At 37.1% G+C, this 20055-nt stretch overlaps 1 protein-coding gene across 4 annotated transcripts in view; it reads right to left on the bottom strand.

Annotated features, from left to right (window-relative positions):
* Positions 1-1440: 1440 nt before the first annotated feature.
* LOC131425141 (methyl-CpG-binding domain protein 5) overlaps positions 1441-20055 on the bottom strand; it is a 71056-nt gene continuing 52441 nt past the window's right edge. Inside the window, exons 4-9 of one of the 4 annotated variants that reach the window (XM_058586759.1) lie at positions 18043-18169; positions 14721-17797; positions 14564-14657; positions 13707-13961; positions 3272-3590; positions 1441-3090 (exon numbers count right to left, since the gene is read on the bottom strand). In XM_058586759.1, coding sequence (XP_058442742.1) covers positions 2727-3090; positions 3272-3590; positions 13707-13961; positions 14564-14657; positions 14721-17797; positions 18043-18169 — 4236 coding nt within the window. In that variant the 3' untranslated portion in view covers positions 1441-2726. Of the gene's footprint in view, positions 3091-3271; positions 3591-13345; positions 13416-13706; positions 13962-14563; positions 14658-14720; positions 17798-18042; positions 18170-20055 lie in introns of those variants that run through there. The other 3 variants (XM_058586760.1, XM_058586761.1, XM_058586762.1) reach the window with 3 other exon arrangements.

Below are 20055 nucleotides of genomic sequence, written 5' to 3'. Positions count from 1 at the left end.
TCCGTGCACTTTTACTGATCACAACAGAAATGATTCCCTGCATCACTCATTTCCGAATTCACAAGAAGAAGCTTTTACATTAACAAATACACGTTTTCCTATAGAATGTAAACGTTTATTGTGGAGATTTTTTCAGGAAATAGGGCAAAGCAGTAATATAATTAGGTATTTCAAAAATGCGCTCATTGAAAAAATAGTTGACGTCACTTTCCAAAAACCTCCCCCCCTCCCCCCTGTCACAAAAGGTCACGTTTTATGAAACACCCCCCTCCCCCTTGCGGCGTGACGTCTTTTATGGACAGCCCCTAAGGTACTTAATAGATGCAAAATTGATGCGTAAAAACTTTGAACCTCGCATATATTCAAAGGCTCCCCAGAAAAAACAGCATTTTACTATACTGCTATGCTAAATGATTTATGCAAAACACAAACTTATGATTTGATTACAAATCACCTTTAGATTCGAAAATAATTTTGTTAGAGATCGGTTAAACTTTTTTCAATGTGTTCGAACGGTTGATTCGCAACATTAAACTGACGAATCGAAACCACGGCATTTCGTCTATTCGTCCGTAAACGGGAATGGGACATTTCGTTCGTACGAATGATGTTCGAATACACGTTTCGTTTGAAACTAAAATGGCATACATTCTAGCGTTTCGCATATGGTTAATCACATGAATTGGACTGATTACATCAAGGCTTAGCATTTATTTTAAGAAGTTTACTGATATTTGAATATTTTGTGGCAAACGTGTCACGTTCGAATTCATTCGAGTGAAAACAAGAATGGCTTATTCGTATTCGTTCGAAAGTACCCGTTCATCGTATTGCGGATACGGACGTAAACAAGAATGAGGGTGATAGTTCCCTTTACGGTTCCCAGTATAATTTCGGATGGTGCTAGAAACTCTTAAAAAGCGATCATTGATAAATTGATAAATAAGTTGATAAATTGACAAACAACGATTCCTGAGGTATGACTGTGACCAACGAAGAATGTTCGAACCGAATCCGAATCTGTCCAATTTAGCAACCGTGATGTTGCAGGCGTTTTAATGTCATAGTACTTCTTATACTTTTGTTCAATTATCCGATCGATTATCTCACACTCGCTCAGCAACTTGTGACGAGTATAGTCCCAGCGTATGTCATTCATGCGGTAAAGCATCACTTCGCGATCATAAATCCCATTCTGGTTAGAATCTGTCCGGGTTCTAATGGAAGCTGAACATAATGAACTCTATGAGGAGTAATGAAAAGTGATAGTAATGGTGCTCGCAGCTCTGATCCGATTACTCGGGAGATAAGTTTCATATCTGTCACACGCCATATATTTATCGAATCAAGGTCAAATTCCATACTTACGGGAATGGAGGCTTTGTTTATGGACCTGCGTAAAAGAATAATTCGAAGAATATACGCGAATGCCTTTTTTTTCTTTTATTCAACAACACTTTATTAGTCAACCTAACTGATGTTTTAAAAAAATCAATAAATAATTTAATCTTTATACAAGGATACTTAAAAAGTAAGAAAACAAAATATAATGGATCATTCAGTCCGTTATGTCTAGCCACTTCTAGCGTGAATTCTTATTACCTAGGCAACAAACGAAAGCAAAAAAAAAAAACAAATTAATTCTCAGAGAAAAAAAAACACTATACTAATGTACATTAATTCACTTATTCCGTTATCTTAAAACCTAATTCAATAATTTAGATAACACATACTCAATTTTCTTTATCTTTTTACATCAGCAGAATTGTAACTGAATCAATACTATTTTAACAACACTTATTCTAAATTACATCGTCACCTTCATAAGCATTATCAACATCACGTCACCATAAGAAGTATCAACATGGCAAAAGTGACAGTAGTGAAATGATCCTGAGCAACTTAAATCGATCGATCTATGATCTTCATACACCGCAATAGATGAATTCAAATCACTTTTGAAAAAAAAACGAAAATTATAATTTTTAACTAATTACTTAGAATGCAACTGCTAATTTATCTAGAGGTCCAACAGTTTAAATTAAAACAAACAAAAGACATGATCGTTAATGTTGTAAAAATTAGGATTGAAATTCCATCGTGTAAAACTTGAAACTGTTAGGTCGTAAGAAGTACATAATGTCACGTTCATGCATACAAGTATTAATGATTTCATACAGCAGTTAATAGTTGGGATTGCTCCCTCGTTTTAACTCAACATTTATAGGCTGTTATCGGTTAATGTCTATATACGTTCAAGTGTTAAAACATTGACATTACACTGTGATAAAACTGTCCTTTGATTTGTCTCGATAATGAAAACTGTTGGGGAATAAATCAATATTTATTCGTTTTTATTGTCTGTTGGGTGTGTATGTAAAATTTATTCGGTTTAGATGACTAAACCGATAATTTGATAAAAGTACGTAGGAAACGGATACAGGTTATCGCTTTTTTTTTTGGTTGAAAATGCAATTAGTGGGATTAGAGAATAATCACATGAACATCGCTGACATCGAGTCTAACAATACATGGACTACCGGCAACCCACCATGGTCGAGGTCTAATTTCTATCAATGCTCTGTGCATGTTGCTATAAAAGATACTGATTTTTAGCATATATGAAAAGTGATGTGTAGATGGCAGCACTTTGTGCTTAGCTTTTACTGTTCGCATATGTTCGGAAGCTTGAACACATAGAGCTTTCGGTGAAATGTAGTGTGGTTTCATTTCATTTTTGTGCGGTTTATTATGGGTATATTTGAACTACTTATATTTGTCGAAGTCGTACTACTCATTTCAACAATGGCTGGTGGTGCGGGAGCAATTTTAACGAGTTTCGATTTAGCACTTCGACAAGGTTTAGCAAGCTTATTTGTAGGTAGTGCTATAGAGTTACAGTTGCTGGGTAAAGCTGTACTACCCGTAGGCGGAGCTTTTATGGTGATAGTCTGAGTGGCAACAATGGAATCTCTTGAGTTAACTACAGACAATGAATGTGGTGATGGCGAAGGAGTATCCGCAGCACGATCTAATTCCATCATCGCCTCCTGGATGGCACGTTCTAACTGAGGATTTAGTTTCCGTCCCCTAAGAAAGGAAAAGGTTATTAGTTTTATTCATATAATTTAGGAAAACATCTGTCAACTAGCACAATATGTACAATACAAATAGCGAATTCTAGCATCAAGCACCAAAACCTAGTGCATAAAGATAACCTAACATTTTTTTTTAAACAGTCCTGCATTATTAAATAATAAATATTTCTCACTTTCTAGCATCCTTCTGGGCTCGATGGTGAGCTTCAAGGCCCTCAGACAAGCTTTTCAGTCCGTTTACGGCAACCATTTCCGCATTCGGCCGACCTCCAAACCAACGGACCCATACACAATCGACAGGGATCGTACGGCCATCATCCGCCGGTTCTATCACTTTGCCTGGCCAAGCTGGGAAACCACGAACTGCTCCCCAGACCAATTCACCTACGTTGAACGACTTTGTAGGCCCGGGACTTTTTGCGGCGGTGGGAGAAACCAGCGCCCTTTGGTACGGAGCTGCATTTTCTTGTGCCGAAACTTGCGTTGTAGAGTCTAATACGGGATATTAGATTTTTCTCGTCATTATTGAACTACTTTATTTAGGAATTAAATCGGTTAGTGCCACAACACGCTATACGATGGTGAGTAACAAAATGAACAAATTTGATGAGATTTGGTAAGCCTCTCGCACCACTGACAATTCCAAGCACCGAACATAAACACAAGATTCGAAACGTTTATTAAATGAATAATGTTAGGAAAATCGAGACGAGAAATGTTCGTGATTATTGTAAAAATAACCTTTTAAGGTAATTAATTTTCTCATATGATTAAAAAACGACACATGAAAGTATTAGACCCAGGGTTATGCAACAATTTTTTAATCATTTTTCAGAGTTTGATGCGAGCCATTCCACAGCCATTTATAGAGGGAATAATAATAGACTAGTACAAGACATCCGGTAAAAACCGTAGGAGCGGATAGAGAGGTAGGCTGGTGTAGATGTAGTCGACTATACCAGTCGAACCTAGTCTACTAAAATGACGGTATCGCAAAACAGTGTGATTGTTGTATGTTAGCTTAAAATATAATTTATGTTTTATACATTTTTGTTATTCAGTTGCGCATAGAAAATAATATTGTGTATACTAAATTTTTGAATATTCCGGCCAAATTTAAATAAATTAAATACGATTGTTGGCAGCATGAAATATCCTGACAATTTGAATGTGCAGAAAAAGCTACATTAAAGAGATGCAGACCTTGAGCCTTAGTTTGAGTGACTTCCCTTGGCTGCTAATCCTCTGATTGGGATTGATTGAAATTGCTAGTTGCTTTCAATGTACCAGAGCCGGTGGAACCCACTTGTGTTAATTTCCCACTTGAAATTTCGACCGGGAAACATTAGTAATATTATTAGAAATAATAATAAAAGGAAAAATTTCTAGTAACGCGAAATAATAAATAAAATCGCTAAAAAACTATATTGTGTCGTATTTGAATAACAACTCCATTATATTTGAGGAATACATCAAAATAGAAGGTCGGTCCTCAAATACGCAAAAAACGTTAAAACGTTTCGCTGGCCCTGCAATGTACAGTCATAACATTCCCTAATGAACTCTCCCGTAATATCAGACTTGGAAGTACCACAAATCGTTTACAACTCACATTCAAAATTATCCTACTTTTTGGGGGACATATTGGAGTTAACATATAATTATAGTTGAACCATAAAAATATATTACTATATACGTTTATTCAGCTTAGATTTTAACCATATGGTCGTAAACCGAGGTGTTTTAAGATACTTCGGTATTGACACAAAATGTATGTATCAATTCCAGAAAAGTGTGACAAGCCATCAAATTTTATACTCCGATTAAAATGAAACTTGGCACAATACTTTAGTATAACCAAGTATTTATTTTGCACGGATGGAAAGACCAATTCAACTCAATATGGACATTCGAAAATGGCGAATGCAATTTTGCATTTACTTTTTTCGAATCGTGACTGGTAAAAAATGGTCTCTAAAAAGAAGCTGTAGGAAATAAATGCGGCAATATACACTGAACAAAATTTATTTAATATTTAAAAATTGGAAAATGAATAGAAAAAAAAATTTCTACCTAAACTCATTATCAAAATCAACATTTGACAATAATTTGATAGGTGCTTTTTTGAAAAGGAGGAAGTCAAACAATTTGTATGCCTTTGCGGAATTTCAAATGTTTTTGATGAAAAATGATTTTACAGCTTAAGAACAATAAATTTTCTCGTAGTGGCCTTTTTTGCTAGAAGTAACCGTTCTCGAGACATTTAGACATGGAATTCTAATAATTCCGTTCAATTGCACCATTTTAACAAATCTACTTACAAGAACAATTATTCTAAATTAAATACACGAATGCGTATAACTAACCAAAACTGCGTAAAAAAAATCTGAGTACTTTGAATTTCATATCTAAATATCTCGAGAACGGCTACTTCTAGGAGGAAATTATCTACAAGAAAATTTATTACTTTTGATATGTACTATCATCTAGTGTTTAAATGACAATTTTTCATGACAAACTTAAAGTTTCCGAGTGTCTACGTATAGTTTTTCATGTTACTTCTTCACTTTAAAAAGATACTAATCGCATGAAAGAGGTCGTCTACAGAGATGCCAGGTAACAATTTGAAATATCTTCCGGCAGAGTTGCGAAAGTCCGAAAAAATTTGCAGTTAGCACATATGTCTTTATTTCTCTATAAATTATGATACGCTAAACTGATTTGGCGAGCAAAAAATAAGGTCGCGGCAACAGATTTACAGACAAATCTGCAGATCTGGCATCTCTGGTTTTCTAGTATGTCAGATTAAATAAAAACGATTTTGTTGACGTGTTTCACGAATCACGTGTGAAACATGTATACAAACTATGGATGGATGGTTTATTCGAGATTTGAAGTGTTTGAATAGTTACACACACACACAAACCAAAACAGGTGTATTATGTACAACTTTTAAATGCTCTGTTTCAGCTCGAATTATTAGGTAAGACTAAAAGAATTCAGATTACTTCATTAGGTTTTTAGCATTTAGAAAGGATGGAAGTGCTTTTTTCTGAATGTTAGAAAGCTTTTTTTCTATTTTTCGCCAGCACCAGACATGCAATGGTTCTGTACGCTATAAATAAATAGGCTGCGAAGTCTGTTGAAACAGAAGGTCAAATCCCACAAAAGAAATGTAATAAAGTTTTTCTTTTACGAATTCACTTCATTTGTAAGAAATAAAAATCTATAATTATAGTCTTCTGCTTCATTGATTCAATGATCCAAGAGCTGTTAAATGGTCTTCAGAAAAATAATTGATACACGGAACGACCGAAATTAGCTCTGCGCCTAATTCGCACTACTGTTGATTAGTTGATTTTAACAACAAAATTTCCAAAATAACTATGAAATTAGTTAAAATTGAGAATTTACTTTGCTGAAAAAAACTCTTATTTTTAGAGAATGTGTTTAGTTGGCGAATATTCTGGACACAAACCAGCAATATTTCAATCCAACACGAAATTTTCATTGACAACTAATTTTGTTATTAAAATATGAAAATTTGTTTCTATTTATCTATCACCATCCTTACTGAAGGACAGCACAAAGAAAACAAAAATGAAATTGGTTTTATTAACAAGTTTATTAGTTAAAAACTCATGAGGAGTGTCAAAACAAAACAATCCATTAAAAAGCTAAAAGGGACAGTCTTTTTGAAACTGCTTGCAAATTGTTTAGATGTGTTTCGCCTGTGTTACGATATATCCATATATAAATTTCTAAACCGATATGTAAAAATGATGCAAACTCTTCGCGTAAAATGGAATTTGTGCGCATTTGAAGCGATTGTGCGTAATAATGTTTTCACGCGGAACAGTGAAGTGAGTTCATCCCTGTTACATGATGTTGTGTACAACATTGAAAAAGCTTTCTCGCAAAAACAATTTTGCTTGGGAGTTTTCCTAGATATTGAAGGTGCCTTTGATAACGTGTCTTTCAATTCAATTCTGGAAGCAGCCCGTGGTCATGGCATACCTTCAAGTATCACAAATTGGATACACGCAATGCTTAACAATCGACTTCTTTGTTCATCGCTTCGGCAAGCAGAGATTAGAAAGCTGAGTGTCTGTGGGTGTCCTCAAGGTGGTGTACTTTCCCCACTTTTATGGAACCTAGTCGCTGATGGTTTGTTAAGGAAACTTAATAACCTTGGATTTCTGACTTATGGTTTTGCCGACGATTATCATATATTGATGACCGGTATAAGCATTAACACTCTCTTTGATTTAATGCAGCAAGCCCTGCGATCTGTTGAACAATGGTGTTGTCAGGTTGGATTATCTGTAAATCCGGGCAAAACATCAATGGTGCTTTTCACTCATCGTAGGATAATCACAGGGTCTCGTCCATTACAGTTCTTCGGTTCAGAGGTCACTGTGGTCGATCAAGTTAAATACGTCGATGTTATTCTTGACTCAAAACTGAATTGGTCTGCTCACATTGACTTCAGGATTAAAAGAGCTTGCATGGCTTTCGGCCAATGCAGACGAGCTTTTGGAAAATCATGGGGACTCAAACCCAGATATATTCATTGGATCTACACAACTATTGTTAGACCAATTTTAGCATATGGATGTCTTGTATGGTGGCAGAAAGGAGAAGTCGCGACAGTTCAGTCAAAGCTAAATCATCTCCAAAGGATGGTCCTAATGGCGATAACAGGAGCATTCACGACACCTCCTACTGCTGCTCTAGAGGCGCTACTGTGCATTAAACCACTTCATGTGTTTCTAAAACAAGAAGCTTTATCTTGTGCATACCGTCTTAAGGTTACAGGACTTTGGAACAGTAACCCATTAGATTATGCTACCAGCCACACTCGCTTGTGGTCTCAAATGGTTACGTGGGATGAGTATTTACTCGCTCCTAGTGACCTAACTCTCACATGCAGTTTTCCTTTCAAAACATTCAATGTGAGCTATCCTCTTCGTGAGGAATGGTTGTCTGGTTGTCTGGAACGACAACTTGATGAACACACAGTTTGTTATACGGACGGTTCTCTGTTGAATGGTCGTGCTGGTGCTGGTGTCTACTGTCGTGAAATGAGGCTGGAACAGTCTCATTCACTTGGTAGATACTGTACTGTGTTCCAAGCAGAAATCTACGCGATTCTGTGTGGAGTACAATTGGCAGTTCAGCAGAGAATCTGTGGTAAACGAATTTATTTTTGTTCCGACAGTCAGGCAGCCTTAAAATCACTCAGTTCGAATGACTCTCGGTCGAATCTAGTGATCGCATGTCGAACTCAAATTGAAGACCTCAGCATTTCAAATGCTGTTTACTTCTTATGGGTACCCGGCCATTCTGGTATTACTGGAAATGAATGGGCTGATGAGTTGGCTAGAGCTGGTGCAACGAATGATTTCGTTGGCCCTGAACCAGCTTTATCACTTTCAACTAGTTGGATAAAGCACAAGATTCGTTCTTGGGCTACACCCAAACATGCCAGCTACTGGCGCAGCATGCAAACTTGCGCTCAGACAAAAGCATTTCTACCAGATTTAAATCTGAAAATGTCAAAGTGTCTACTGCATTTCTCCAAGTATCATTGCAGTATTCTGGTCAGAGCTCTGATTGGACATTGCAAACTCAATTATCACATGGCTACTATTCAACGTGCTGAGTATTATTCGTGTGATTTGTGTGAATGCGATTATGGTACTTCATATCATCTGATATGTAACTGTCCCGCATTGACGCAGCTACGTATCCGGGTTTTTGGTTCTCCATACATGGTTGAGTCTGTGTATGCGGAGCTAAAATTGAAGGATATTCTCTCGTTTCTCACCCAATGTGGTAAGGAGCTATAGTCAGAAGGGTTCATCGTTCTTCCTGGAGTGAATGAATCCCTTCTGTATACACCTTAAATAGGGTTTAGCAGATTGTTTGGCATCCTTTAGGGGGTACCGAATTTACTTCTGCTCGTACATACTGCGAGTCGTTCTGCATTCTTCCGGGAGTGCAGAATGGTGTCGCTTTTGTAATATCTCTAAATCCTCTCGGGGGTTGGAGGTTTTATTAACAGCAGACTGTTCGGGACCTCGTAGAGGTTCAGAATTTACTTCTGCTTCCACTAAATGTGATCCTCAGCAGATTGTTCAGCATCCCTTAGGGGTGCAGAATTTACTTCTGCTTTTATGTGTTTTCGTGTCGTAAATTTTTCCCATCCTCCTAGTCCAACCCTTACCATTTCCTTTCAGTCCTTCCCTCTTATACATCGGGAAAATGATGCTAAAAACAAATTGATGGCAAGGCACAAATCTCCAAATATTAAGGGGAACGTGCCATTTGAGCCAATTTGTTCTGATTCCTGATTCCTTGTTGAAACTGCATGCAAATTGTTTAGATGTTTTTCGCATGTGTTATGCTATATCCATATATAAATTTCTAAACCGATTTGTAAAAATGACGTAAACTCTTAGTGGTAAGTGTGTTTATTCAGAATTGGTGCGCATTTGAAGCGATTATGCGTAATAATGTTTTTACGCGGAACAGTGAAGTGAGTTCCGAATGTTGCACTCTAATTGTACATGTCAAATGATGTTTTTTGTATCTTTCAACCTTCCGGGCCACGCCGGTGTACTACTTGTATTCGGTATTTGTTTTCCGAGTGCTCAAAGTTTTCAGTGAGAGAGTCGATTTCGCGAAGTCGAATGAAGAAAACAGCGATTTTCAAAAAGAAGTTTATCTTTTGTTTACGTCTTTTTCTCCAATACAACATTGTATTTATACCTGCCAATGTAGAAAAGATAGCCGCGACTGAAATATTTTTCGGTAGTAGTGTGCCATCTAGTGGATAGTAGTCATTACGGTGTTAACGTTATTTCGGTGACAGAGCGCCATATAGCTGCAAATGGCAGAAACAAATTCAACCATTTATGTTGGTTGAAAACAACGTTTTATTTCTCTAATTCAACTAAAAGAATAGTTGAATGGATATGAAGTGTGCCTTAGCTAAGAAATGACAGCACGTTTAATTGGTGAATTCAACTAAAAAATAGCCTTTTCAACAAATATTTTATTATTATTATTAAGGGAATTAGAATTAAAAAATCTAAATTAGCAAAAGTAAGATTTTTTTAGTTGTCTCAAAAAATAACTAACTAAAATCAGAAAATCAACTAATTTTTTCGCCAAAATGCTGATATCGGTCTTTCCGTGAATTTTTCCGTTCACGTCACAGTTGAGAATTTCTTCATACTATTATAAAGGTAGGAGTCATATTTGGTGAAGACCACATAAACGTTACAGAATTTGACTAGAGTGAAATAATTCGCAAATTATTCGCAAAACTCCCTAGACTTGGTCCCATCCGACTATCATTTATTTCAATCGATGTCTCAAGCTTCACTCGTTATGTAGATGTAAGAAAATGGCTTCACGACTGGATCGCTTCAAAAGATGCATATCTTTCGCAGGCAACTACTTGGAATAGAGTATCTTAAACCTACTACTGACATTCAACATGTATTTCCTCAAAAAATATTTCTTATTATGAGTTGCCACACCTTGCGTAGTTGCAATCTATCTACTTCTTCTTCATTGATTTCGCACCACTACATAAACGATATATTAACGATTGAATGCAAAAATCGGAGGGGTGTAACTTAGTTTGTGAACCGCATCTAGGCTTTTTGGAATTGTTTGTTAACAAACAAAACTGCCGTTTTTACAGGGTCCGGCACTCGAAGTGTAACCAACTTCAGACCGCTCGCGCAGCTGACGCACGGGCATCAGCTCTCTAGAAATTTGCTAAATGACAGTTCGGAGTTGTATTGTTCACAAGCGCAAGAAAGCATTTTGCCAAAAGTGAACGCGAAAAAAAAATCTTGACTTTAGAGAGCGAAGGAGTTGCTTCGTTTGGCCGAAAGCGGTCAATTTCCGAACATTGTATTTTCTAACGAGAAAATTTTTCCAATTGAGCAATTCGTAAACTCTCAAAACGATAGGGTTTACTTGACCGACCGTTCATACGAGAATTTGAGTCATCGATTGGCCACCAGGAGGCAGCACCCGCAACAGATAATTGTTTGGGCCGCTGTAACCGCAGATGGGCGCTCTCCAATCGTTTTCATCGAGCCTGGCGTCAAGGTAAATACGACATATTATCGGGAAAGTATTCTGGAGGTTGCTTTGAAGCCGTGGGCAGACAAACATTTCGGTGGCAGACCATGGACGTTTCAGCAGGACTCGGCACTGTCTCACAAAGCTCGAGTGAACCAAGAATGGCTGAAAAACAACGTTCCGAACTTCATCACGTCCACACAATGGCTCTCGAATTCACCAGATGCGAATCCAATGGATTATTCTCTTTGGGCCATTTTGGAGAGCAAAGTCCGAACTAAAAGATACACCAGTCTCGAGGCGCTGAAAAAAGTTATTGTCCGCGAGTGGGCCTAAATACCTGCAAGTCACATTCGGCAGCTTGCGATTCGTTTTTTGACCGTCTCAAGGCCATAGTCAAGGCAAAAGGTGGTCATATCGAGCAAAAGTGAATTGATTCTGAATTTTGTATTATTTTTACACATTTTGTACTTTGAATCAAGTAAAAGTAATTTTCCAAACTGAATTTATGGTCTTTTTAATTGGTTACACTTCGAGTGCCGGACCCTGTATAGCGAAAATAATCCTCTCGAAGTTCTCAAAACACTCTTATACAGAAAAGTGCACTGTTTGGAGTAGAATTCACGCTGGTGTTTGGAGCCACCACAGAAGAGCCAAGGAGGCCATATGCTCGAAGTCATATTCAAAAACTAATTGTCACGAGTTGATTTTTCAAATGAAACCAAATCTTGAGTCAAAATTTAAATATTTGTGCGTTTTACTTAGAAAAAATAAGTTTCGACACTTTAAAAAAAAACATCCTTCAAATACTTCTTGCTGAATATTTGGTGCACGGAAGGATTATTCGTCGTCAATCGATATCAAACAGTGTTGATGTTCACTTCCAAACCATAATGTTTAAATACCAAATGAATACGGATTTTCGCGAAGGCCGGTCTTTTTTTAATCAGTTCAAGATGAGAAATAATACAAAACTGTTTTGAAAAATAGGTAGAAACGGTTGCCTTAAACAAACATTAAAAACAAATCTGTACAAACAGATTGTTGGAAATTTGTATGATACAGATATCTATGGATCTATTCATATTTTTTGACGCCGAAAGCTGCACGGCGTAAATTGAGGTTTTGGTGTATTTCTACTTCCGGATAAAAACATAGAGTGCAAATACTGGACTAGAAACTAAGTCAACTGCCGTGACAACCAATCGCATCATGCCTGTCCCGCATTGAAAGAAACTTTGAATGGGAAAAACAGATGTTAAATGTTATGTTAAATAATTTTTGCACTTTAAAATCCATGTCTTATTTTTGTTCTAAATATTCTAATGTTATCCGGTTCAGACATTCATTAATACTTATCCAGGCTTTCAAAACTAAGATACACTTATCCGAATTTTGTCTTCAGTTGTTCATATGCCTATTTACTGTTTCCAAAAATGGAAATCAAAATTAAGAAACATGCAAAAATCAATTTCTCGTTACATCAAACACACTTTTTTAAGGTATTCATTATGTTAGAATGATTATGTTAAAGGTTCGCTTAGAAAAAGCTACAAGTTACCGAAGAATCACAGCCATATTGCATTAGGACAAGTGAAACCAAAGCCAAAAGAATAATAAGATGTCAATTCCTAAACAACTACAGTGTAACCACTTTCCACAATGAAATAAAAATAAAATGGAACGAAAGAAATTTCAACGCTCATTTTAAAAGATTGCAAAATAAAGAAATGATTTAAGCAAAAAAATCCAAAATATACGTTAAGAAATGCTAGTGGAAATAAAGCAATAATGTACGCGTAGCGAGGTAAGCTTTAAATAATGTGATCTCTAATGCATACATGTATACTTCGATACGAGCGTGTCGAATTCATGAGTATTTATTATGCAACTAAGTTGCTCAACGATAGACAAATATTAACATCAATCAACAGGCACGTTAACATTTCCCTGAACAAGCATTTTGTTTCTCTCGTACAATGGTACAATTTTTGCCGTGGACGTTAATTCTCGAAACAAACAGATGTGATATGAATATGTGAAATGTGCGTAACTTGGCATCGTCAATTAATATTTCAGTAGCGTCAAATCTGTTTGCCTCGTTTAGCTATCGATATGATGATCTTATCTTGCCTGCTAACCTCATCTGATGGAAGTGACCCTGAGTCAGTGGTTGATGCTGTAGTTGCTGCTGATGATGTGGTTGGCCTCCTTTGCGACCCGCGGCAAAAATGAAAATGAGTTAACTTTCGCGTCACACACGTTGTTGAAATATTTAACTTTATCTTGTTGGTCATTTTCGTGTAGCACATGTGGAAATAAGCGGAGCCATGTGAAAAGTGATTACGAATGATGGATGGAAATCGATTTGTGAGATTATGAGAAGATTGATGCGATAGTAATAGTATGCAGAGTAGTAAAACCGAAACCTTACAGTACACACATACACACACACTCAAAAACTATAATTAAATGCCGAACTATAAATTCTGAGGTGCTTACCGTGTGAATCAGGCTGAGCGATTTGCGTTGACGAGCCTCCATGTGACACCAGCTCTGTATGACGAGCATGTGGCTGATTGTGCAACGTAGAGTGCGTTGTCTGTTGTAGACTAGTATTTTTGTTACTATTGGCATTGATATTGCTGCTAGTTGTGTCACCATTTGAATAGTCGCCTTGAATATGAGATGACGGTTGGTGCGTTTGTATTCGCCTAATTTTAGACGGTTTGTATGCAATTCGTTGATAAGCGATAGCTTACATATGGTAAAAATTAGAACGAAGATTTGTGTTAGGTAAACTTCATATTATTGAGACAAATCTGAATTATATTTTGAAGATATGTTACCCAAACTTCTTCATTCAATCATTGATATCATTAAAAAACAATCTGACGCAACACGGTTTTGTAAAATCTGACAAAATAGTGAATAACAATGCATTGAAGCTTTTGGAGAGTATTTTATATTGACGCGATTAATTTTTATAAACTTGAAAGAAAAAAAAACGATCAATCATTGATAATACTAAAGAACGTTTGGATATTGAAATGTGATGGAATTTCTAACTTTCTTTGATTTAAGGAGAAGATTAATAAATGAATGACTCTACCAACAGCGATATTGGGTAATGGAATTCGATATCTGGGTAGTACTGTCAAAAACTCAAGCAAATTTAGAATTTAGTAACAGTTCTTATTAAAAATGTTGTGATATAAACGTAAAATTCAATTCAATTGACTGGAATCGAAATTCAGCTAGTATTTGCAATCTGACTATTGAAAGGCTAAAATATTACATCCTTCCTGGTTGCTGGTATTTTTAATGAATAAATTTTTCAATTATCCTACATAGTTTACCTCCTTGTTCAAAATACTCGCTTGAATCCAAAGGGGACTGCGCACCATCAGCAATGAGATCTGGTTCCGAACTGGACACGCACTGTACCATAGCCTGTGAAAGTGTAGATTCGTTTTTATCATTATAATCAGTATATCATATTCGATTAATACCAACCATATTCACACTGTCCGAACTGCCTGTACTTTTCTCGCTCGATGCACAGTCTGGACTGTTTGGACTGTGCGTTGTCGTATCCGGAGGAGATGCAGCTCCGGATAGGTACGTCGAGTGAGTTTTCTGCTGCATCACTGGCTGAGGTGTTGATGGTAGTGAAGGACTATCGTTTGTACTACTGGCCGTACTACTATTATCCGTGCTAGTGTTTAGAGCAGTTGCAATCTGGACAATCTGCTGTGGATGCTGTTGAACTAAGGCTGTATTCTGTTGAACGTAAGAAGTAGTAGGTCCAGTCTGTTGTTGCGGTACTACTATGTTAACCGGTCCACCGTAAATCTGAGCTCCCATGGGACTAACTTGACCATTGTTATTCACAATGTACTGTTGACCAGAGTTTGGCGACAGGAAACTTTTCTGCTGATGAGGACTCTGAGCTCGAATAATCATTCCTTGGGGAGTAGTTATAATGCTACCACAAGGTGCTGCTGCTACATTTTGAATTTGAACCAACGTGGTATCAGGAGCCATAACAAACCCTGTTGGAAGTAGCACTTGTTGGCTGATGATATTGTAGGGCTGAGTAATAATCTGGCCATTTTGCAGAAGAATCTGCTGTTGCTGTTGTGGTTGTTGTTGAGCTTTCTGTGGAACTATTGTTAGTCCCGATATGCCCGGACTCAGCTGATAACTCTGTGTTTGGTACTGTGGAGTAATCTGCAGCACTGCACCAGATTGGTTGACGGATTGAATGGTTTGCTGTTGCTGCTGCGCTGGTTGTTGAGGTCCTACAATATGATTGGGCTGCTGCGGAAGTAAAAGACTGTTTGGCGAAAGGATCTGGTTGCTAGTCGTATTGTTACTTTTCCGTTTCTTCGCTCTCTTTTTAGAATCTGGTGAAATGAGTCTTTGCTGATTTTGTTGCTGAATATAAGACGTGGTTGAACCGTCTTGGTTGACAACTTGATTAACTATGCCCTCTGGCACGGAATTGTAATTAGGTTGTATAACAATACTGTTGGGGTGCAAACTGTTCAACATAACTTGTTGTGACAAACTTCCTCCAGTACCGGATTGCATAGAGGCTACTGCACTATTATTTGGGTTGATTAATTGATTAATGTTGGATTGATTGGTAATTATGCTAGTGTTGCTTCCGCTTGATATAATTTTCGTGCCAATATTCGCTCCCGGTGACGCTGTCGATATAATATTACCAGAATGCATGACTTGTGGATTGTTCGACGATAACATTTGTTGTCCAGATTGGATTACATCCCCATTATTCAATATCACAGTCGATTGCATGTTATTTGGGGAGCCGATCAAAAAGTTAGAGTTTGCATTAGGTTGAGAGTGATGAATTATGCTCGTTGGATGCTGAGTCATGTTCTGCATAATTCCACTATTGTTTGAATTTTGGTCAGATGGGACATTGTTGATAACACTTCCCGCTGCACTGGATCCAGGTGTAGTTCCCGCTACATTTACAAAGTGAGCTGCATTGTTACCCATCATTGCCTGTTGAGGAATGATCACGTTTTGTCCGATAGTCGACGTAGAGTTGTTCAGATTGTTGCCCGCAACAATTTGACCAGAATTTTTATTTGCATGAGACGACATCACAAGAATCTGACCATTAGAAGTCATAAGAACCTGTTGAGGTTGTGATATTATTTGGCTCTGTGGTGAATGTTGCTGGTTGAAGCTTATGACATTTTGTGTACCAGTCGGGGCGGAATTATGTACCATAATCTTTTCGGTTTTGACAAATCTCGCCCCTAAATTGATCGACTGACCATCGCTTTCCGCTTCTTTCATTCCAGGTTTAGCTAGCCTCACCATGTTAGTACTAGTAACCGTAAGTGGTTTACTGTTCGCTTGAACTGACGTAATAGTGTTACACGGTACAGATGAACTGCTTGCGAAGGCAACTGTATTGTTACGAATACCTGGAGTCTTGTGTGGACTTGCGTTGAACGAAGTTTTACTGGAATAAACTTCAGGAGATTCGGAACGTATTGCACCGACATTGGTATTAAACAGAGGACTTCTATTTGATGTTGATACGGTCCCACCATATCCAGGGTCCTTTAAATCTGGTGTGCTTGAAGAGGTGGAAGTAACATCCGGTGTCCGACTGGTACTAAAAGTAATACTACTAGAAGAAATCGGAGAAGCCTGTGCAACTTTAACGAAATGAGTATTAACTTTAGAAGATTCATCATTTCCTATTGATTGTTGTTGCTGCTGCTGCTGCAACAATTGAAGTTGCTCATGATGCTGCCGTACCAATTGATTCTGCCGCTGAAGTTGGTGTTGAAACTGCAACTGTTGCTGGAGCTTCATATGACTAATATCACAGTTTTGCTGTACCTGGATCATACCGTTTGCTGAATGCGTAATTGTTTGCCCAGTAGCATTTGTTGTTGTATTGACTGTTTGAGCTTCTGTTCTCACTCTTACCGAATCTGAGGATTCATTTGTGTCTACAAGGCCATAGCTACTCACCACTTTGAGCTGTGGACTCTCTTGAGAAGAAGAAGACCCATCGGGACTGTGCAATGTGGATATTGAACTATGTAAAATAGCCGTTTGTTGGTTCAAGTACCCTGTAGGATCGTCCTTGAAATTAGGTCGTTTTTTGGCAGCACATTTCGATTTGATATTATCCATTGTCATGCACCCGCCGGATGAATGTGATAATTCACTTGTTATTTTACTACTTTTGACTACCTGCTCGTTTTGATTTATAGTTTGTACGGAAGTTTTAACTGGCACTGAGCTCGTTGACTGTACTTGTCGTTGGTTTGCCGGAATACATACCAGTGGCGCCGAATTTGCCGAGGCAGAAGCGTGCTTTCGCCAAGGAGGAGTTTTCGACAGGGGAATACCAACCAATTCTCGGTCATGTTGAGTGTTTAATTGGGGTGCTGATAACATTTCATCGTGTCCTGCATTTGAAATCTCAGTTCCAAACATTTTATTATCCAAATTTGTATTTGTAGGAAACAGAGCTCTCACTTCACTACCGATGGTTGGGTTAGGTTCCGATACTAACAATCTTGAGCTGGAAGCTGCAATACATTTAAATTATGGACTAGTGTTATTATCGTGGACATTTAATCAACTTCGTATTGTGTAAAATCTCTAGATTTAATACAAAGGGCTGTTAAATAATAGTGATATGAAAGAAAGCCTTTCATTATTCATGAGAAATATTCAAGTGTTCGCAAAATAGAAATGATCAAAACGTTTTCAAACTCAACCACATCGGTAAATCCAATGATTTGTTTTTTTTTTCAATTTTAATAACAATCACCTGTTTTGATGTTGACATCCTGTTTCTTTCCTCTTCGCACTAATTCCACTTTTTCCATCAATCTCGTGTGATGAAGACAAAAGTTTTGTGGTATGTCAGTTTTGCCATCAAAATTGGAATTGGGAACCTGATGTAAAAAAAGAAATTTGGAAAGATTGGATTAAACAAAATCTACATTTTTTTTACTTAGACAAGTAGTTTAGCCTTTCTCATAATATTCTCATAGGAGTACAATTCTTCAAAAAACTTTCCTTGATCTTGGAAAGTAAAAACTCAGTTCAAATTAATGTAGGAAGAACGAACAAAATGAATTGCATATTAAACAATTTCATTTGAATTCGAATGATGATTTTGTTATATTTTTTTATTCGGCTCAAATTTTGTATACGCAAAGACATAATCTTACCATATGTCTTTGCTTATACTAAATAAGATATCCAGTTCTCACATTTTGCGTATACAAGTAGACGAACGAAATGTGAAATCCAAGCGCACGAAAAACTGCAGCATATGAACATTCAAACTCAATCAAATGGATTCTTTTCGTTCACATTAAGATGGCGTTATTTAGAAAAACTTATTTATAAACTTATATTTAAAATTTCCATAACTATCGAACCAGACAACATAAAATATATATTTTGCTTATAAACTCGCATATCGTTTAGTTCTAAGTTTCGTAAAATATCACATCATCAATATTTCTCGGTTCAAAATCTGTTATTTTAAGAAGAACGCGTTATCTTAGATATGGGAATCGTTCTAAAATGAGAGCGGCTTGTAATACAGATTAAAAAACTTCCACAAAGTTTCCAAAGAAAGCATTGTTCTATCTTGTGCAGATTTCGAAATATTTTTTTTTAAACTATGGTTAGTTGATAGTTAGGACAATCTTCAAATTACTATAGCAAAAAAAATTGTAGTAGGTAACGTTGTAGACATAATCGCGAGATTGAAGTAGGACTGCTGTCGACAAGGGGCAGATTAAAAATGAACATTTATTTTGGTACATTGTTCTACTAATAAATTATCAATTTCAAGTAAAATCTCATTAGATCTTTGTAAAATGCTTTGGATTCTGAAAAGGGGTTATCATTTTTCCAACTTTCAACACAGTTGACAATTATTTCCACGAGCAAATTCCAAACAAATCGGTTGCCTCTCGTTTAGCGAACGGCGCACAAAGTAAATCTGTCACATGCTTGTGTGCCCTTCCCTACAGCGTTAACGTTCCGCACCGAATCGTGGCACCCATGAAGTTGGACGTCGTATGGACATTATTTCTGATTGAAAATCGATTTTATAAAACCAAATAAATGTATTTGACGAAATCCAATTAACTCTTTGCTTGATTCTATGTAGAGACACTAAAAATGGTTTGGAACTAAATGATTTGACCGAAATTGCGGGTTATAACACTATCATTTATGGCCCTTAGAACTGTATTAGATTTGTATATGTATTCTCTCCGTTGTGGTCATAGTTTGATGAATTTTCCGCAAGTTTTCGGGTCTATTAAATGTATTTTTTCTGTTACTCGCACGCAAAACGATCTGCAGCTGAATGATGTAATCGCGGAATTTATTTCCGGCTTTCAGAAGGTATTTTCTGTGATATTGATATGCTGTATGCTGGCGTTTGGTGCGAATTTCGCACAGCGAAAAGTGCGTAACCTATCAAATTATTCTAGATTTGCACTAAACTGATGATTTTTACCTTCGATTTGCAATTTTGTATAATGTTCCCCATCGTTTCCCACTTTTCGTTTTCTTTTCCTCCAATGCAAACGACCAGAAGCTGGATGATGCAATCACTTTTGTTTGAAGCGAAACTCACACTGCGAATGTCCAACAGCAGATATGCTCACAGAAGACTAGTTTGAAATTTTGATAATGCACCCAGGTGAGTACAGTAAAGAAAGACGTAGTCCTATGCCAAGAATTGTTTTCGGCTAATGCTGCTTCCTGGACCACTGTGCGATGGGACTGATATGCGTAGGATCTTGCTTGCTTT

This window comes from Malaya genurostris, chromosome 1 (genome assembly GCF_030247185.1).
Source record: "Malaya genurostris strain Urasoe2022 chromosome 1, Malgen_1.1, whole genome shotgun sequence".
In the NCBI taxonomy this organism is placed as follows: Eukaryota; Metazoa; Arthropoda; class Insecta; order Diptera; family Culicidae; genus Malaya; species Malaya genurostris.
The sequence above is the reverse complement of the archived record's forward strand: the minus strand, read 5'-3'. Positions and strand labels throughout refer to the sequence as shown.